Source organism: Tenebrio molitor, chromosome 1 (assembly GCF_963966145.1).
Source record: "Tenebrio molitor chromosome 1, icTenMoli1.1, whole genome shotgun sequence".
In the NCBI taxonomy this organism is placed as follows: Eukaryota; Metazoa; Arthropoda; class Insecta; order Coleoptera; family Tenebrionidae; genus Tenebrio; species Tenebrio molitor.
Genome location: NC_091046.1, coordinates 20,295,454 through 20,317,601, shown reverse-complemented (window position 1 = coordinate 20,317,601; position 22,148 = coordinate 20,295,454). Strand labels below are relative to the sequence as shown.

Sequence of the window (22,148 nt, the reverse complement as noted above, 5' to 3'; positions counted from 1 at the left end):
ATAAACCTAAAGAGCTATTCAAAGGCTCAAATTTGCGAACATGTTGACAAGATTGTTGCGGAACACTTGCAAAAAGAACATATGTATATATTTATGATCAAGCATCGGACGAATTAATTTTCACCGTAAATACTGGTGACTCTGACGAATTCATTGAAAGTGAACATGATAATACAGACAGTGAATACTGGATATCCCTTTTTATGATGATTAAACTCTTTTTACAATATTTTGTTCTTCTGAAATAATTCCACCTCTACGCTAACGCCGGTGTTGCTAGGCAATAGCGTAACCGATTCATTATTACAATAAGCGATTACGGTAATTGCTCGCGAATAGCGTACCGGTTATTTTAACGGAACGTAACGCGAAAACTCTCTATATTAAAACCAAAATTACCGAAAGCGATGAAACTTACCGTATATTACCGTAATATTACCGGTACTTTACCGGTAATAAAACTGACTCCCAACACTGCTGTTAATCAAATAATGTTTGATGCCATTGTTTGAATAATTAAACCAACCGTTGCTTGGCAGATTTTTGACAAATCCGGGCCATAAAGGCCAATTTATGCCCTCATTTGGGGGCGTATAAAGACGATTATTGACCAAAATAGAATAAATAACTATTTCACTAACTTTAGTTTCAGTGTTTTGTTAATTTTAAAAACTTCGCGTAATCGATTGGCAATACTGAATTTATGTGTAATGGTTGTTGGTTGCACTTTCCAACTAAACTTGACAAACTGACAAGACAAGAGCAGAGAATACACAAGAGTGACAAGAACAAAACATAATGACATACAGTAGGTTATAAATCGTAACGTGGTTGTGTTGACGAAATAATTCTCTTTAAAACTGAATTCACGGGAATGTTATTGGGTTATTTACATTTTTTTATTTTTTGAAGACGTACACAATTTGTGCAATGTTATGAAAATGGCTGAAGCAACAAATATAGATCATTCTAAAATACAATTTGAAATGAAAACAATAACATACAATGATATAGCAACAAAATTACTGCAAGACAAGTTTGTTCTTACTGCATTGGAGTTACACACAGAACTAGTTGAATGTGGTAGAGAGATAAAACAGTTAAAGGATTTTTTCTCAAATCCTGGTAATTTTGAATTTCAAACCCAAGAAATTTCATCTCGAATGTGTAGGTTTTTTTAACAAATATTTTAGTGTGGCCTTAAGTGTTACAGTTCATTCAAATTAATTTTAGCACGATCTGAAAGCCAAATAACTCTCGATAGTTTAGATTTAACAAGGTACTCTGAGGATGGAGCAGGAACAGATGAAAGGGTAGCAGTTCTTGAATTTGAACTAAGAAAAGCTAAAGAAACCATCAATGCTCTTAGAAATAATTTAACTGTTGCAACAGGTAAGTTTCTGTATTTTAAACATTTAATATTAGATAATTTTTATCTTTACAGAATCAGAATCTAGCACTCCTGATAAAGGATCAATAAAACACTTAAATATGGGTATAATTAAACCACACGAGCAGAGAGCATTAAATTTTTTGATTAATGAATATCTTCTTTTAAATTCGTATAAATTAACTTCTATAACTTTTGCAGATGAAAATCAACATCAGGTAATATATGTATAAAAATAAAACTCCAAGGATTAACTTTAATTGCTACAACTACTTGTATGTGATCTTAATGTAATTTAAGTGAAAACCAATATAAACTAGGTAGAATAGTTGTATTAAAATTTTAAATCAACAATACAATATTAAATTATTTAAGGTAGAAACTAAAAATATGAATTATTATGTGCACTTTTTGCATAACTTTCAACTTAAGTTTTATCTAAACATTTACGTGTTTACAAATTAATGTGAAACACAAGAGTTTTATTTATAGGTATTTTCTCGTTTTCAATTATTATTTTCTTACGAAATTATTTTTTACAAATTGCACACACAATTGTGTGCATGTAGTTGTTACATTTTTTATCATTACAGGATTTTGATGATTGGGACGATGTTGGTTTAAATATTGCCAAACCTCCAGAACTTCTTACTTTATATAGGGACTGCTTTAAACAAACTAACCAAATTAGTATATCTACATCAACACAAACAGATTTTGATTTTAGTTATGAAAATTTGCAATCTAAAATACATAGTAAGGTAAGAAGCTGTTTACATTTAGATTGTTATTGTCTTTATTTAAGTAACATTTGCAATTTCTTCACTGTATACAAATTGTAAGGTGAAGAATTCAAATATGTGTGTAATTAAAGTTGATACATAAGGTTTTTCTTCATAATTAAATTAGTACTAGTTATGAGTCAACAAATTAGCGGAGAACAAAAAATATTGATTTGCTATAAACCATTTAAGATTATCCTTAACCCTCCACCATCTCTCTTGTATTATTTAATAGTAGATATATTTTTTAATATCTATTTGTATTTTTAGGAAGAAGAACTTCAAAAATTAGAAACAAAATATAAACATCTCGAAGCAGAATATTTTGATATGAAAAATATTAATATGAACCATTATAAAGAAAATGAAATATTACCCAGTGAAGTTCAAACCGATATTCATCGCAAAAGTACACCAAATAGCAAAGACTCTCTTGGAAGTGAATCTCCATCAGAACGATTTGAAATCATAGACAAAAATATAACCTTCTTTAAGAAGAGGGATAGTGTTGTAACGTTAGAAGATAATATTTCAAACAATAGTTTTAATGTAAATGACTGGACCAACTTAACAATGACAATCCATGATAGTACACATATTGAAAAAAATCCCCAAATTAAGGAACTTGATATGACAAAGGAAATAAATTGTAAATTATTTAACATCAACATTAGGTAAATAATACACTAACCATTATATTAAATTAAGATTTACTATAACCAGGAATTTTAAAATTTATTGGAAAAATTCCAAAAAGAAAGAAAGTAGTCTTGTTGACCATTTTATAGCTCTTCTATTTCAAATTGATTTATTTTTTCAGTGATGAATTATTTAAGAAAGAAGTGTTTTCATTATGTTACGTCAACATTCCCCAAAAGGTGGACAACGAAATTTTGGATAATATCTTAAATCATTCTGTTACCAACGAAAATTTAGTTCATACATTATCATTATCTTTATTGAAAATTATTCCTAATATTATTTTAAACAAAAGAGAGGACGTAATCCCACTTCTTATTAGTGCAGTGCACTTAAACACAAATGCAAGTGAAAGGGATAAATTATTACAACAGTTATTTAATTTAAAGAAAAAACCATCTGATACTGAAAGGATTATGATCTTGACAGGTAACATGAAATTTTTTACAAATATTTCCATGTTATTTAAATACGTTTTTTTTTTTTCACAGGATTAGTGGGTATTGCAAGGTTTTCAGGAGAAAACTTAGTGGAAAATGAAATCTTACCACAATGTTGGGAACAACTTACAGATAAACATGTTGAAAGACGACTTCTTGTTGCAGAAGCATGCACAGCCTTAATTCCGTACGTTTCTGTGAGTATATTTTAAAATTATCTTATTTAAAGTACATAAATACATACTTTTACTTACTATATTATAATTACACAACCACTGGATAGTTTTTTACACATTAGATTTAATTAATGTTTACTATTTAGTCGTTAATTGGGAGTGAAAAAATAATATCAAACGTAACAAAAACTTTGGAGTATTATCTATTAATTTTTCTTCCTCTAATAATAATTTGTCAAGCTCACATGAGCAGACAAATCTGCTATTGAAAGATTTAATTTACCACGCGAAAACGGTGGTAGGGGTTTTTCAAATCTAGAAATACTGCTAAAAAATCAAATTGCTTCACTAAAAAATTATTTCCTCAATAGAGCTCGTGATAACACCTTTTTCAATGCTTTAGTTTCAGCCGATAAAGGCTACACACCTTTAAATTTAAGTGATAATATAATTTCAGACATTGTTAAGCCAAATATACCTGACACAATAGCAAATATAAAACAGAAGTCTTTACATGGGAGATACTTTAAAGAACTGGAACAACCAGAAGTTAATATTCAGGCCTCTCATGCATGGCTTAAGAAATCAAATATTCACCCTGAGACGGAGGGTTTTATATTTGCAATACAAGATCGTATTATAAATACAAGAAATTATAAAAAACACATATGCGGTTCACAATCGATAATTGATAAATGTAGGATTTGCGGAACTGAAGGGGAAACAATTGAACACATCATTTCTTCTTGCACCGTTTTGGCTCAAAGCGAATATAAAAAACGTCACGATATATTCGCTAAAATTATACACATGAATTTAGCTGTTAAATTCAGTTTATTAAAGAATACACAACCACATTATAGTTATACACCAGAAAGTTGTTTGGAAAATGACAGATATGACATGATAGAACAATTTTAACTGACATTCATATTAAGCATAACAGACCAGACATTATAATTTTAAATAAACAACAAAAGCAAGCATATCTTTTAGATATAGCTGTTCCAAATGCACATAATATAACACAGACATATAACACAAAAATTAATAAATATTTAGAGCTGTCCGTCGCTATGAGAAATCTTTGGTGTTTAGAAAAAATTTCGATTTTACCACTTGTAATTTCAGCAACGGGAATAGTACCGCAATCTCTTTTTAAAAATTTAAAAATTCTGGATTTAAATAACACATTGGTAGTTGAAATTCAAAAAGGTATATTATTATACTCATGTCACATCGTGAGGAAGTTCCTTAACATTGACACAGAACATAATACACAACAAAGTCAAAATGCGGAGGCGAGACGCCGGTAATTATGTTGATAAGCACTGCACTATTACTTGATAGTAATATCCGTAATAGTGTATGTACTCCGGCAAAATTGCCGTGCCGCCGGGTGGAGGTGGGATAGTGTTTTTTTAGCCGTCTTCAACAAGTACTGATACTTCTGTTGCCTTTTCATTGATTTGTTTAATGAGTTGTCATCTAGCAATATGTTGACAAGGTTTCTTATTGGCTGCATAAGCAGACTACAGTGAATTTTTTAGTTATTTATGCAACGAGGTTCTGTGTAAATTGGGTTTTTCTAATTGCCTGAGAGGCCAGATTGAAATTCGAGCATAGCGAGGATTTTAAGGCCTCGAGGGCAATTAGAGAAACCCAATTTGCACAGAAACGAGTTGCATCAAGGCGGTCTCTATTTTAACAGACCAGGACACAGGCTGTGTTGCCAAATTTCTTAGTGGGCCATTCCATAGCATCCTGAGTTTCAAAAATATTGGCACTTCCATAGGAAGGCGGTTCATTCAAAAATCATTTTGACAAGACAATTAATTGTGCAATTAATTTCAGTAATTGAAAAACAAACTTGCCACACAAATGTTGTGTTCTCGTAGATACCCAATTGCAAGTCAAATTATGCTTCAAGTAAGTCTTCCTACGTTAGCGTTTTCAAGTTCCCATCGAAGAAGATTAGAATGCAAGAATGGATTCGGATTTTGGAACTAGAAAACTGGCGCGTGAAGTCTTTGTTGCTCGTTCCATTAGGTCTAAAATCCATTTTAAATTATAAACCTGTATTGATGGTAGGGTCCATACACCCGAGTGGGTAGCTTTTGCAGTTCTTATTTATTTTCAACAATTCATACTGCACCTTTATTGGTCTTTAATGGTCTCTGTGTACGACTTTAGAAAAAAAATCTTGTCCTGAGCTGTACACAGGTGGCATGTGTTGGAATTTGCACTCGAGCTAATGCAATCAAGGTGAACTAAAAGGACTTCTATCTTCATTTTGGATAGGATACTTGTTCAGAATACAGGACTATGAAATTTTACTAACAATAGCTATCTTATAAAACAGGATACACATAATTACCTTGACTTGGTCACCTGATATACTTTGACTGAAGTAAAGTTGCAATACGAGAATTAGAAAAATCTTTTAGTGAAGATTAATTGGCAGCTAACAATGACAAAATAGTGAGTGACAGTGAGTGATTACAAAACTTCAAAACTAGTAACTTTTTTTAAAGGCGACGTTGTCAGACGTTAGTGGGCCATTCCATAGACCACTTTCTGACGTCAGTGTCTGTTAAAATAGAGACCGCCTTGGTTGCATACAAAATTTTATTGTTTGAAACGACGTCCCTGAAGCTTCCAAATCTTTTAAAAATGATTTCGCATTTGTTTTTGACAGTTTTGACAAATTTTTCAAGAAATTTCAATGTGTTGTCTAGGGCAACGGTTGGTTATCTGCTATTTTTTGCTTTAGAGCAGTTAGGAGGCAGTTTACAAAGGAGAAAAATGAGAATTTATGACAGTTGAAAACAATATAGTTATTTAAGATATAAGTGTAAAAAGTTATCCTTTATTGCACGAACGGGTTTAAAATACGACCGAGGTACGAGGGAGTATTTTAAAAGATGTGAGTGCAACAAAGGAACTTTTTACACGTATGTCTTACAACATTTTATCTACGATCGTGAAATCATCACACCGGTTTCAACATAAATTTGTATAAAATAATTCATTGGTTCAATATTTCATGAATAACCAAAGTCGTTTGAGAACCACGTCGTTTAGCAACCTAAACAATGTTTCCAACAAATTCGATTGTTGTATTCTGACAGTTCTGTGCCATAAAAGCGTAAAATCGTGCTCTAAAACTTTTAGAGAACGATTCCGTCAGTTTCTCTAAACGTCAACGTTGACAACGATTTTTAGTGCAAAAAGTGCCTACTTTTTACGCGATCGTAGATAAAAAAAAATTTAACGTCTGTAATTGGGCTGGACCTATTGGGTTGATTATTAATTTTTCGTATCCCACCTCCACCCGGCGGCACGGCAATTTTGCCGGAGTACATACACTATTACGGATAATACTATCAAGTAATAGTGCAGTGCTTATCAACATAATTACCGGCGTCTCGCCTCCACATTTTGAGTTTGTTGTGTTTTATGTTCTGTGTCAATGTTAAGGAATTTCCTCACGATGTGACATGAGTATAATAATATACCTTTTTGAATTTCAACCACCAATGTGTTCTCTAAGTCCAAAATTTTTAAATTTTTAAAAAGAGATTGCGGTACTATTCCTGTTGCTGAAATTATAAATGGTAAAATCGAAATTTTTTCTAAACACCATTTTCTCATAGCAACGGAGAGCTCTAAATATTTATTAATTTTTGTATTATATGTTTGTGTTATATTGTGTGAATTTGGAACAGCTATATCTAAAAGATATGCTTGCTTTTGTTGTTTATTTAAAATAATAATGTCTGGTCTGTTATGCTGAATGTGAATGTCAGTTAAAACTGTGCGATCAAAATATAATTTGTAATTGTCATTTTCTAAACAACTTTCTGGTTTATAAATGTAATGTGGTTGCGTATCCTTTAATAAATTGAATTTAACTGCTAAATTCATGTGTATAATTTTTGCGAATATATCATGACGTTTTTTTATATTCGCTTTGAGCCAAAACGGTGCAAGAAGAAATGATGTGTTAATAATAACTTTTATTATAATAATACATAACATACATGTACTAATCAAAACGAAAAAAAAACACTTCTTTGTTGTGTTAAATTTTATATCTGATACAAAAGACACTGATAAAAATTTGTGTCCACTTAGTAAACAGTCTCGAGAATGTACGCTTGGAGCCCGATACACTTAAATAAGTGTATCGTGGGTTTAGAGCAAAACAGTTATCAACAGTTGGTGTATTGAAGCCGTAACACCCAAAAGTGCACATATTTTACAAAGAAATAAATGCGTTTATCCATTTCCTTCTTTAATTTCGTTGCAATTATGAAAGAAGCAACATGAATGTTATTGTGCTTGGTAGACCGCGAAGGCGTAGAGTGTACCTATCAGAGATTCAGATTGCTAGAGCCATCACCATAGTTGAAGAGGGCCATTCAAGACGACAAGCAGCCCAAATCTTAAATGTTAGTCGCGCTGCCATAATTAGGGCCTGCATAAGGTATCAAATCTATGGTATTGTTAGAAAACAACCGTATGCGCCTCGTGCAAGGGCAACTCCCGAGAGAGAAGACCGTTTGATAAGACTTTGGGCCACCAGAGTACGCAAAAATACTGCTGCAACGCTCAAAAATGATCTGGTAAAGATGACAGGAACCAGAATAAATACCCAAACATACGGAACAGGTTTTATGAATGTGAGTTTAACGCGAGAAGACCGACTAAAGTACCCCCTTTAAGCCCTGAACAGCCTAGCGCAAGAAGGTTATTTCCTGAAGAACATGTTGATTAGAGCTTGGAGCAATGGAGCAACTGTTCCATCCAGATTCTGTTTGCATCACATTATGAAATGGATCCGTTTAAGTGTGAAGATGCCCAGGGGAACGGTATTTAAACTGTACCCTAGAATGAATGAATTATAATGAATCGCAAGAAAATAATGATATTTTCAGGTGACAGCTAAACGCTGTAAAGTTTCCTGCCCCGTAATTGAATTCGTTCTGTGGGGCAGTATATAATAATGATAATAATAATTCGGAAAAGAGTCCATAATGATTTGGGGTGGGATAAATTTGAATGGACGCACGGAGCTGGTTGTAATTCGCGAGGGGTCTATGACTGCTCGGAGGTACACAGACGAAGTTGTAGACCCACATGTGCTACCATTTGCAGAGAATATGGGTCCAGAATTCATTCTGTAGCAGGATAATGCCCGTCCACACGTTGCCAGAGTAGTGCAACATTTCCTCAATACCCACAATATTCAGGTAATGGATTTACTCTCCAGACCTCAATGCAATCGAACACGTCTCAGCTCTCGGACCCTTGGACAGCGATTGAAGTAACGTCAGCCACTCCAGAACCTTTAACATGTTGAAGAAAACCTTCTGGAAGAATAGGAAGAGATGGCTCCTCAGGTTATTCGAAATTTAATTGAAAATATGGCCAGTCGTTGTGCGGAAGTTTTGCGGATTAGAGGAGGCCATACCCTTTATTAATTCTTTTGTTACTTTTTCAGAATGTTTTCATTTGAACAATAAAAAACTTCAATACATACACATTTTCCTGTAAACATCACAAGCAGATTATGATAGATTGTTAGTGATTTTTAGAGAACACATTATCAAAATAAATTATTCCAGTAAAAAAATATTCACCTTCATAAAAGTGGCTCTTTTTTCGTTTTGATTAGTGTATGTAGCCATTATAGGTATCATGAAATGATGTATTCAATTTAATTTTAGATATTAACTTTATACTGTACTCGCTTCAACGACATAATATACTAAAATTAAAACGATACAAAGTGGATTCGCAATTGCATACTTATCTTACAATTATCTACATAGTACATACATATCTTAACCTTGCCATTCATTAATACATTTGTTTAATTTATTTTATCACAATAGCTATTCAAACAACTTGAGATTTTTTTTAAATTGTCAAGTAGCTATTTTAACGTAACGTTGGTTACTTGAATACATCATGCATTGACCTGTGTTTTTTTAAACTGAACATAGCGGAATGAGTGTTCAAAGTTAAAAAAATATCCCGGTATATCGGCCCTATCACCAACGGATTATTATTTTTTCAAATGTTTATATTTATATTCTTGATTACATTTGAGTGTTTTTTTAAAGAAACACGTACTATTAGGAGCACGGAATTTCGGGCAGCAATTTATTTGTCATTTAAAAAAACCCGTTGTAGTCTAAGCTTTATTGTCATAAAATAAATGTCATAATAATTAATTTTGACTGAACTTCAAAATAAACTGTCACAATTATTTTACATTTTAGTTATTGATTTCCAAAGTTTAATCGAAGACTGTTTAGTTTTCGGAAAATCAAATCAAAGCACTTGCAACTTTTCAGGATTGATGAATGCAATTTGTCAAAATGATATGTGACAATAGTACGAGTAGATAATAAAATGAGGTTATTAATACGTCTAGAACCTAAAGCCTATTTCACATGTTATATCAGTCAAATTTGAAGTCTGCCCGAAATTCCGTGCTCCCAATAGTACAGGCTTAATTCACAATTTCATTGATGTTTACACTAAATGAAATTCCTGTATGTGCTTTCTCTTGTTTTTAGAGTCAAATCAGAAATTCTCTCATATTATCAATGTTGCAACAATTACTCGATGATCGTGAAGAAATAGTTAGAGAAACTGTTATCCGAGCATTGTCTTTAGTTATGGCTTTGTGCGAAGATCCTGACAAATATTTTCAATGTGAAGAGTTAGCATTCAACATTTTAAATGATTCCAGTTCAAATATTATTAACCTCACTACGCAAATACTGTTCCCAGTTTTAGGAAGGTGGGCATTATCAATTGGTAAGACATACATATACGTAAATAAACAACGAATTTTATTTGTTGTTCACTCTGTTATCGGGTGTTTTTTTAAATTTCACCTCAAAGTTGACGTTGAAGAGTCCAAGGTTGGTAGAACTAGCTAATATGTATAGTAGGTTTCCTCGTTGCCATTTAAAACAATAGTTTGTATTTTTCCCCCTGCAAAAGTTACTCGTGGTCGTGACGTCATAATGCACTAAACTTTTACTACAGAGTCTGTCGATCACGCATTAGGTGTTCCCTCACTAGAATAAAACCCAAAAAACCACCCAACAAATCCCACGGAGCTTATAAACCTTGGGTTCTATTCGAACACTCAAAATTTCTGGGTAGGTATTAGGCATTCACGATCTTTTTGGGACCGAGCAAGGAAGTTTTAACCTCCTTGGAACCGAGTTGGCTATGACTAAAGTTAGTAAGTACGGTGTGATCAAGAATGACTGAGTCTGTTGGTAACAATGAAATTTGGCAACTTTGAAAATTACAATCAAAGGTTCATTTTTGTAATAAGCATAAACGTAACCGGCATAACGAAAATAGTTATTTATGTATTAAGGGAATGAAGGCGTTTGTGGCCCGCGGTGTGACATTGGGGCTCGAGACATAACACGTTAGGGTCACAAACGCTAATTATGCCCGTGGTACATACTAGCTATTTATGCACCAAGGGCGTTACAACGATGATTAGGCCCGGAGAACGATGAATCCAGCTCGAGAGCTATAATATACTGAATTACGCCCTAAAAACTAGTCCATAAGTAGGCAAAAATCGCCCGATCCGACATAAAAACATTTATGATTACACAGTTCTTCCATAATTTTGCACACATTACGAGTACCTCTACATTTATTTACACATTGAGGAACACCACTTTATTTATTACTCATTCATCTCAGTCTACAAAATCAGCTTGTGTACATAAATAAGCTGGTGAATTAACGCACAGAGTGTAGGTAGGTACAGCGTTTTCAATAAATGTCATTAATTTGATTTAGTTTGTCAGATTTGAGATTTGTCATAAACGATTCAGGTACCTATATTGCTTAGATATTGTCATCCTTACAAACAGCAACAATTAATTCCTGAGTACTCTCGTGTCAAAAATAAATTACTGCCTATGATTTAGGGATATTCGTTACTAAGTTGCCATAAATTTGGTTAAGCTTGTTTGACACGATGCTAAATTTTGTAGAAAATTTGTTAGAAAATGAGAGAGACCCTCGATCAGGACCAATGAACGATCAGGATCATAGTCTGTCTTTGTCAGATCCTGATCGTTCATTGGTCCTCTCTCATTTTCTAACAAATTTTCTACAAAATTTAGCATCGTGTCATACAGCCAGTGGCGGCTCGTGAGGGGGGGCTCTGGGGCGGCGCCCTCCCAGAAATGTATATTTTGAGGTGAAATTAAAAAAAAAACACCCGATACTACAGGGTCATTATAAATGATTGTCCCATCGCAGTAGGCGTTGGTTGAATGTGCCGGAAGCCTCATAACACCGCTACCGCTACTGGCGGTAGTGGAAATCTGTCTACTGGTTTGTCTAACGTTGCGAAGCTGGCGGCACATTCAAAATTTGTGTGGGTTTTCAACGCCAACTACGATGGGACCAAGGAGGTTAAAGTAACCTCCTTGACCAAGGAGGTTAAAGTAACCTCCTTATAATAACCTTGTATGTATGTAGTTGCATTTACATATTTAAAATTTTCATTTTATAGGACGCCTTCGATCACATTTGCTAAAACAGGTTTTACATAAGCTGAATGATCATTTGAAGGATGTTGAAACAAACAGGATGTCCGATAAAATATTATGTATTACTGATGTTCTGGAAAATTTAATGCCTTTTCTCTTAATGTCTGTAGTGACGCAGGAAGACATTTTATTGAATATCGAAAAAGACATGGCAATCAAAATGAGTAGGTATTTTAATTATATATTCATTGTTCATTTATTAACTTTAATGTATTAATTAATTAACACTTATTATTGCTAAATAGGTTTGCCTCAGCAACAATTTAAATCAATAATAATAATTAACATTAATATCAAGTAATGAGAGTGATTTTCATTACAAGTTTTGTCCGTGCATATTTATAAATTAACTGAAGTATTACAGTAACCTTATTTTTCATATTCTTTAGAAATGATTGGAAAGATATTTATTACTACCTATGTATTATATTTCAGGATCGGAGTTATTAGAACTGTGTTCACATTTAACCAATCCGGCTAAATTTTACAAGTCGGATTATAACGTGGGGATGATATTATATGAATTTGATAAATATATAGCGAAGAATCCAAATGTTTGTTGGCCTGAAATGGAATGGGTTTTAGACATGATGTATTTTTTTTTTACTGATCTAACTTTATAATAACAATTTATTTTCCAGGATTCCAGATTTATTGAACAATTTAAATCATGTTGATATAACTCATCAAGCACTTATACAGAGCTTTATAAATTTATTTTCTCACATTTGTATATTTTTTGGCAAAAACTTTACAAAACACAAAATTCAGAAAATTTTTCAAATGCAAATCAATAATCTCGAACAGATTTTATCAAATTTTAATCAATTCTCTCCAAGTTTAAATATAATTCCAGTTTATCTTGTTTCTGTCTTGAGTTATTGCGATTTGGAAGAACTTTCTAGCATGCTGAAAAAATTTTTGTGTATTCTGCCTTTGTGTGGTACTCCATTAGATTGTCTGGAAATTGCTGTGAAAGGTTTATGTGAAAATAAATTGCAAGAAATTGTTGTAACAAGTCTATGGGAAGGTGTTGTACATCAAAGACCTTTAGTCAGATCTGTTACTGCCAATTTATTTGCGGTCATCGTAAGCAACTGTGATAAGAATTTACTAAATTTAAAGGTTACCCCAGCGATTGTTACTCTAGCAAGTGATTGTGATGTGTAAGTTGCAGTTATTTATTTACCATAAATATTTTTTATTTATAGAAATAATAAAGTATGTAGTGTCATAAAGCTTTATACAGGTGTGCCCAAAAAAAAAGACGCTCCCTTATTTATCGGAGGATTTTAATTACTATACACCAAATTAAATGATTGTGAATAGGCTACAAAACGGCCTACTAAATTCACCTATAGCTCCAAGGGCTTCAAGGCTAAACTGTCAAAAAAAATGTTTTTCAAATGGGAATACATATTTTTTTGTAGTAATTCTGATAGAGATTTTTATTCTGAGAACAACAATGTATCACAAGTATAACGTTACATAAAAAAAATAACACTAACTTTTGAAACAAATGACGAACACCAAGCGAGAAGCTATCAAAATGCATTGCATTACAATGTAATAACCAAATTAAGTCAGCTGGAAAAACAAATGACAAATAATAACATATGGGATTGCGCAGATATGCGGCCAATGATTAGCGCAAAATGGAGTATAGACGATAGTAGCGTTTTTTACAATTTTTTTTTTTGTTCGACACTCAGAATTTGAGAATTTTCTCCTATGTGAACGGATTTTGATAAATGTCACAACTTGTCAAGACGAAACGTCAAGCTAATTTTAAAGGTTTTAAGCGATTTGGAGCCTTTAAGGGACTCGTCAAACAAAAAAACGTATTTAACTCGTTCGTGTGTAAATTGGGCCTTTTTTGGCACTCGTGGGCCTTTAAAACGCAAGTGAAACGAGCGTTTTAAAATGGCCCACGCGTGCCAAAAAAGGCCCAATTTACACACAAACTCGTCAAATAAACTACTATTTTGTATTTTTGGTATGTAAAGCTAGTGTGACACGATACTAAATTTCACAGAAAATTCTGTCCTGATCGAGGGTCTCTCTCATTTTATAACAAATTTTCTACAAAATTTAGCATCGTGTCATACAGCCTTAAGTGTATACTTGTGATACTTTGTTGTTTTCAGATTAATAATGTCTATTAGAATTACTAAAAAAAAAATGTGTTCCCATTTAAAAAAAATGTTTTTGACAGTTTAGCCTTGAAGCCCTTAGGGCTATACGGGAATTTATTAGGCCTTTTTTAGGCTATTCGTAACCATTTAATTTGGTGTATAAATAATTAAAATCCTCCAATAAATAAGAGACTTATGGACTCGTCTTTTTTTTTGGGGACACCTGTATGTAGTGGAAGAAAAAATGTATGGAAAAATATTTTTCAATATTTTTTTTCAATTTGGTCGCAGTAAAGTTGTTACGATAAAAAAAAATTCGAAGTTAATGTACATTTCTGATGTTAAACTTTTTTTTAGGTTAGTTAAAACCGCAGCTATTCCAGCTTTAGGTACTTTAATAACAGATTGTGATGCAAAAGAAATTCATGATAAAGCTTACATGCAAATACATAACTACATTGCTGACACAAGTTTAAGAGAAAACCATACTCTACTCAGACAACTAATTGTAACCTTGGGCAACATCGTAAACGGTTGTTCACCACAGTTCAGGCAAGAAGGTTAAATATTCAGCAGTTAATTATTAATTATTATAATATGTATACGATCGATTTTTTTCAGTAATTTTACCCCAATTATCCCACCTGTCTACGTACATGTCACAAATGTCTAACCAAACCAGAAAAATTGATTTAGCAAATGCTTTAATAGATGCCTATACCACAGTTATTTACAGTCCATTCAATAAACAAGATGTTACTTCACTTATAATTCCAGGGTTAAAGTAAGTTTTTTATTTAAATATAACTAATAGTTATTTACGCAACAAGTGCAAAAAGTGAATGATTATTGCACGCGACGTGAAAATGGGACAACACGTCAAGTGCCATAACACTTTTTGCACAAAAGGAGACGAAGAGCTTCTCTACTTATTACTGCATTACCTAAGATAATGATAGCCTTGTTACTGACAAGTCACAACCATAGCAACGAGAAAAAACAACGATAAACAAGAGTTCAGTCCTGGGCGTCGTGTGTGTAAAATGCGTAAATGTAAAAAAATGCAAATATTTTGGACCTTAAAAGACACGGCGACTGGAAGTCAGCTACAGTAGCCGAGGGGTACATTGAGGAGTCACTCATAAATAAAATAACCACTGCTGAGAAGATTCTTCCACAAGAAATGACTGTTGGGAGATGCGTGCAATAAAGATTTTATTGCACTAGTGCAATTAAGAGGCACTTTTTCCACTGAAAACGATGCAATGAACACTCACTTTTTGCACGATCATAGAAAACTATTTTATTTATGTAGATAGGTTTATTAGTATTTATAACAATTGGAAAATTACTATTTGCAGTTAAGATTAATTTTTTTTCTCAGGCCCGTATTCACCAACGCCAGTTAAAGTTAACTGTAGGTTAAAATGTTTCGTTACCTTAGTTACCTATTGTTACAACAATGTTTTCGTATATTTTAACCTACAGTTAACTTTAACTGGCGTTAGTGAATATGGGCCTCAGTGATGCTAAATTTCTCCGAGCCATCTTTAACTATAGGCGTATTGCTCACAGTTTTTTTAATATACCTATAAGAAGTAGACATTTCTCAGCTGATTTCAATTATTTTATGATCATTTCCGTTTAAAGAGGAAAAACATTTTAAAATACCACTCCTTGAAACTTAGAGCGGAAAATAAGTATAACCAATATTGCAAGATTTTTTGTCGTTTTTATCAGTTAAATAACTTGAATTTTTTTAAATGAACACCTGCATATTACAACATAGACAAAGATTCTTTAATCTTCATTTTAAAAATATCAAGCGTAACAAGTCATCTTAATAAATATACTTTTTTGTAAAATCGTATCAAAATGAAGTCATTTATACAGTAATTTGCGGGCGTAAATAATGCCTTTTGCGCCCTAAGGCCTAAAAGAACAACAATTAATTTTAATAGCTATTTTATTTGTTGCATCACATTGGCAACCAACAACATAACTTGATTTATGAGAACGAATCATGTCATTTATTTTTTCAAAGCTTTAAGGTGGATTTAAATGATTTTACAAAAAATAATGTTTGCATTTCGGGCGTGAACGGCGATTTTGACCCGCGGCGGAATTATAAGCACGATGCCCTTCGCCTCCGTCACGCCCTTAATACAAAAATATCTATTTTGATTTGTTCAGAAAATTCACAGAATTTCCAAATCGTTGTAAAATGTAGGTAAGTAACCTCTAGTCTAAATTCAGCCGCCTAAATAAACATTTAAGTAGTCATTTTTGTTCCACGTGTAGCATGCTATCAACTTGCATCAAATTTACAACAATTACAGCGCGAATTTAGTTACTCATAATTAGGAAACCAAATATGTAGTAACATCAATTACATGTAGGAATTAATTTAAAGATTAATTAAAATTTACATTTTAGATGTTTGGAGTCAGCGGTAACAGAAAACCATTCCTTAATATGTCATCGAGATATCGTACTATCTATGATCAGAGAATGTGATGAGTTAAGTGACATTCCTACATCTCAGTCGCAGTCAGATCACTACAATAAACTTGGACAAAACGTTAATCAAGGAGTGGAAGAAATGAAACAGAGAGTCAGTAAGATTTTCACAAAACCAGTAGGAACAAAACCAAACACACTTCCTAATTTACAAAGTATATTTAAAAAAAAGTGATAATGCCTTGGATTTAAGAGCATCGTAAAAATAAATGCTGTGATTCACTGTTATTGGGAAAGGGGCTACAAAATGGTACTTTGAGGAACTTAATCTAAAAAAAAAAAATAATTTTATTGTCTTAACAGCTTCGCACCGCTAACTGTTGGCGCACCCAGATTAAATTTTTTAACAATTTATAAAGAATGCAGATGATACTCATATCTCTTTTTTTTCCATATGTATCTTTCATATAACACAAAATAATAATTGAATTACTTTCTAACATATTAACAAGGAGAAAAAATGTAACCAAGTATATAATACCAACTGTGATCTTTTTACTAGTTTAATTCTTTTAAAATGACTTTATATTTTGCAGTTATGTTATAGTCTGATTTGTAAAAATTGATTAATATTGTATTTCTATGTAGATTTGTTACGAGACTAAGAATTTGGAAAAAGGGACTCTTTGAAATAAAATAGTTTTGAAAAATATGTAGCGTAATTTAGATCATACCTTTACACGATTGTCAAGTTATGGAATCAAACATTTGGTTGTTTTGTTTAGGCATATCCAAAAATTGATACTTTACATATTATTATCGACGTTAACAAATTGCATAAAAGTGCTTTTTCATTTTAATTATCTTGCATGAATGTTTATCAAGAATTTTATTTAAAATTTAACTGAAAGTTAGATAATATTTTAAAGAGTAGAGTTTTTGTACATTCCTATAAATAATTTCACTAATAATGACAGGATGTTATGCAGTGAATTTTTTTATCGATGAACCATGGGGATTTACATGGTGTAAACTTTATTTCGTGTTAATGATTTTCTACTGCTAATTTCAAAATGACTTTTCGCACATTTTTGCTTGCTTCATTTTCTACAGGTTCTGGTGGTTTTTTACCAGAAACACATACACAATACACAATTACGGGTAGTAATTTTGGGAGTCGATACTACTGGACCATTTTTATTTATTATAATATGTATTAATAATTTTATTATTCGACCATTTTCGAGACCGATTAGGTTACTGTTTAGCGGCTTCTAGCAAACAGTTTGAGGATTTAAAAGCGCAAAATATTTGTCCACCTCTTTAGTCTAAAATTTCCAATTTAGGTTCAAAATGTTTCATTAGATACCTAAAATTATTTTCTTGGATCCTTTTTTTATCTTTCGAATTGGGAAATCTTTTAATAATAGGGGTTAAAACGTTTGCTTTTCAGTTTTAGAGCTTCGTAATTTATTTCACTGTCAGTGAACACACCCTACTAACTTTAATGAAATTTAAAAATGAGTTAAAATTAATAAATCATTAATGTAATGTAATAATATTTAAAAATATTATCAGAACTTGTGAAAAATTAAGTAAGCTAAAAGTGTGCGAAAAAATCATTTTGAAATTAGCAGTAGAAAAATCATTAACACGAAATAAAATTCACACCATGTAAATTCCTATGGTTCACCGATAAAAAAAATCACTGTATACTATGTATATGTAACATGTCCTCCATGTTATACCTACAGTCGAATGCAAAAAAAAGTAGACAAGAAGTTTTCGACTGCTCAGTCCAGCTTCCAGTTTTTCGATTTTGGTTGGTAGCTGACTACAACTGTATTCTTGGTTGCGTAGCCGAATGCAAAAAAAGTGAAAAGTTTTCTGTATTAGAAAAGTCACATTTATACAATTACATTTTGAAGAAAAACAATTACAGGAAATTGTTTTTGTCTACTTTTTCTGCATTCGACTGTACTTACAGCATTTTGTAAAAATTTATGTTTACGGTTAACTTTTGATCCTCCATTTTTACATTTTTTGTTTTTATTTATCTCATTAAGTACCTAGTTCTTATCTTTCGTTAGTAATATTTTGCTGTACTAAGTGGCCAAGAAGACGCTCGCTAAATTCACTAGACAATTATAAAACAGTATAACACACCTTAAACAATCAACACTAAATAAACTGTCCTTTCAATTCAATGTAGAATTAACAGTAAGTAATTGACTAATTATGTACAAATATGTACCTAGGTATAGTTTCCTTAAGAATATGATGCGATGTGGCTGTGGTGTTTACCTTTAATATTTATTAGCCATGACAGCAGAAAATCATAAAACAGCCTCGTCCCTTCTCATCAGCTGATCGTACACAAATTCAGGTCCGCATTTATTGGTTTATTGCTTGTATATGACAGACCGTGATTAACACTACAGGCAGCTGTAGTAAAATACCACACCGTTGCATTGATATCACACAGACCGTAGACCGAGGATAGATTCCACAACGGTAGGCTTTAAGCCGTTGTAAATTACTATAAAACGCAAAGCCACAATCACAGTAAGTATATCTTTTGGAAAACTACATAGGTATGTAATAGTATAGTTCTTAACATTAATGTAGGCGTAGGTAGAAATTATTTTATACATGTAAATACTTGCTAAAAACTGAGAGATAATAATGTAGGTGTTTTATATTTTTATAAATTCGTGTTTACATTTCACTTACAATTTACTCCCTCCTGACAATATTTCAGTAACTAGATCGACTGCGTATAGTGATGTTCCTGGAGCAGTAGTGACGCCGTAGCCACCATGTCCATAATTATGTACAATTTTAATTTTTCTGTCATTAATAGTTTTAATATCCTTTTCTACTCGAACTGGATCTCGATGAGGCCGCAACCCGACTTTTTCACTAATTAATTTCGCCCCTTTGAGACTTGGCACCAAAGATTCACATCTTTCCTTAATGGACAATCCATCGTATTTGTTTATACGAAGATCATAAGAATCATATTGACGACAACCTCCTAAAGTGACACAATTAAATCCTGGTATGATATAGGTGTCATAATCCCCATAGAAAAATGTTTTAATCCAAGGTGCGTCTACTTTTAGCACTTGACCCCTCATGGGAACAAGTTTATTGTCATTACAAAGAAATTTTGCACCAAGTCCTGTACAGTTTACAATAACATCATACTTTTTATTTATATCTGTAAAGGAATCTATGGTACTAGTAAAAAAGTTAACTCCAGCTGTTTGCAATTTCAAAGTGATCCAAGGTAAATATTCTGTACTCTGTGTTAAAAGAGTTGTAAAAAAACAGCCATATTTCCATTCTCCTGGGCACAATGTCAGTTCTTCTTCTGTTACTTTGCGATACAGAGGAACAAGTTTTTCAAGGTAATTATTCTGTTACATAAGTGGTGGTATATATTCGTTCTCTTAAAACTGTTTAAGTACTTACTCTAACAATGTTTGGATATTGGCTTGAGAAAATATATCCGGATATTTGAGTAACTCCAGCCTTATTTCCTTCGGACGTATTTCGAAGATCATCCCAATAATTGTAAGAGTCTTTGATCCATTTTCTAACATGGCATAATGTTAATATTTGTATATGTATATACCTATTGTATCTACATTACTTACCTTGTAAGTTCTTCCGTTGGTCCTGAAAAACTTGAACCTGGACGAAAAAGTCCTGCAGCTACATAGCTAGTAGTATCCTCATTAAATTTATCGGAAATCACATTGATGTTAGCATTTCTAAACTTCGTTTTTAACTCAAATGCTGTAGTAAGTCCAACAATACCTGCTCCCAACACTGCTATATTTAATTCCGACATTATGTGCACTCGTTCCAACGTATTATTACATAATATACATTTATTTATTTAAAAAGATTACTGACACAATTTATCATTAGATAATGACTTGATGAACATTCTCTGTTATCGGGTCACCTTTAAAGTGACCTACTAAAAATTGTTCAAAACAATTGGCATAAACACAGTAAGTATATAGTAAACAATAGCTACTGACATGTGTGCACCACTGCACCGTCCCTGCTGTTCATTTAATAAATTTAGTTCATACCAAAATATATCGTCCAAGTCAAGTTAACTAAAATGAACGCTGTGAAATAACTATAATTTCATCTTTTTTAAACATTAGGTAGGTATTTACCTAAAGGCATTACAAACAGTTAAAATAAGTGACATTGTACAATTACTATTAAATTTCAATGTGAATGGTGAATGTATTCAACTAAACCAATGTAACGGGTAAATATGTATGTCCACATTTGTCCAAGCGTCATACATGTAGATCGATACCGCTCCAGATTCCCGAAAGACAAATCCTTCCTGTTCGTTGTAACACATACATATATGCTGTACACTCTCATTAAAATTCAAAAAACAGCAAAATCTTTAAGTTTAAGAGGATTTAAAATATTTTATTATTTAATTAAATTTTACGAAGAAATTTCAAGAGCTAAACAGATCGTTAATGATTTTATTATATACATACATGACCCACAACTATTTTTAATTATTCAGTCGTCATACGTATAAAGTCCAATCCACTAAACAAAAGTAAAGTTGGTAAAGCTACCTTCCTCTAGTAGTTACTTTCTACTTTATATGGTTGGCAGCTTGGATTTTTTTTCTGATCGACACTCATCATTTAACCGGTTTTTGTATGTTTGAGAGTTAGGTACCACATTTGTTCATGTACATATTTTAATTAGGTAGGTATTGCTGCATTTTATTTAAAAAATCTGATTTCATGCTCACAATCTCATTTGATGTTTTTGATATTTGACACTTTGGCAGATTTGTTCCCAAAACACAACTTACATTACTCGATTTTGTCAAATTTACATTATACCCGGACATTTTTTTAACTTTGAACTTAGTTCATACTTAAGTCCCTATGTTCCGTTTAAAAAAACACAGGTCCAATGTTACCTACGTCAAAATAGCTACTTGACAATTAAAAAAAAAATGTCAAGTTTGTTATTGTTATAGCTTGATCCCAATTTCATCAAAAATAGGGAGTTTGCGGTAGCGCATTTTCTGTTACGTTATACGAGAATTTTACCGTATGACAAAATATAACGTAAATTGCAGGAAACAGATGTGCGATTAACAAAAAAAAATTAATAACGTATAAGATAACAGTTGATGGCAGATTCTTAGAATGACAGAACAGAATTAGAATGTCAAATCGAACAAGATGACGGAAATTATTTTATTTATATATTGTGGTACAAAGGGCTCTTGAGGAAAGAAAAAGACTCTATTCACTGACTACAGATGTGTCTTTGCGTTCAAAATTTTGTTGCTCAATGTGAGACACTGGCACATCAGATTCTACGGTGACTTCAATAACATACTACGCTGCGATCAATTAAAAAATAAATCGAGTCGGCGCACAG

At 32.4% G+C, this 22,148-nt stretch overlaps 2 protein-coding genes across 2 annotated transcripts; one reads left to right on the top strand and one right to left on the bottom strand.

The window, feature by feature from the left end:
- Positions 1-705: 705 nt before the first annotated feature.
- LOC138141581 (RAB11-binding protein RELCH homolog) lies at positions 706-19,422 on the top strand. The gene is made up of 14 exons (XM_069062317.1): positions 706-1,167; positions 1,234-1,392; positions 1,445-1,608; positions 1,984-2,151; positions 2,443-2,846; positions 2,993-3,300; positions 3,363-3,508; positions 10,078-10,321; positions 12,063-12,263; positions 12,535-12,691; positions 12,741-13,265; positions 14,592-14,794; positions 14,856-15,018; positions 16,671-19,422. Exons 1-14 carry the CDS (start codon positions 936-938, stop codon positions 16,927-16,929), a joined length of 3,333 nt encoding a protein of 1,110 aa, XP_068918418.1. The 5' UTR covers positions 706-935; the 3' UTR covers positions 16,930-19,422.
- Positions 19,375-21,159, bottom strand: Daao1 (D-amino acid oxidase 1). The gene is made up of 3 exons (XM_069062335.1): positions 20,357-21,159; positions 20,172-20,295; positions 19,375-20,116 (listed from the first exon to the last, which is right to left on the bottom strand). Exons 1-3 carry the CDS (start codon positions 20,551-20,553, stop codon positions 19,424-19,426), a joined length of 1,014 nt encoding a protein of 337 aa, XP_068918436.1. The 5' UTR covers positions 20,554-21,159; the 3' UTR covers positions 19,375-19,423.
- Between the last annotated feature and the right edge of the window lie 989 nt (positions 21,160-22,148).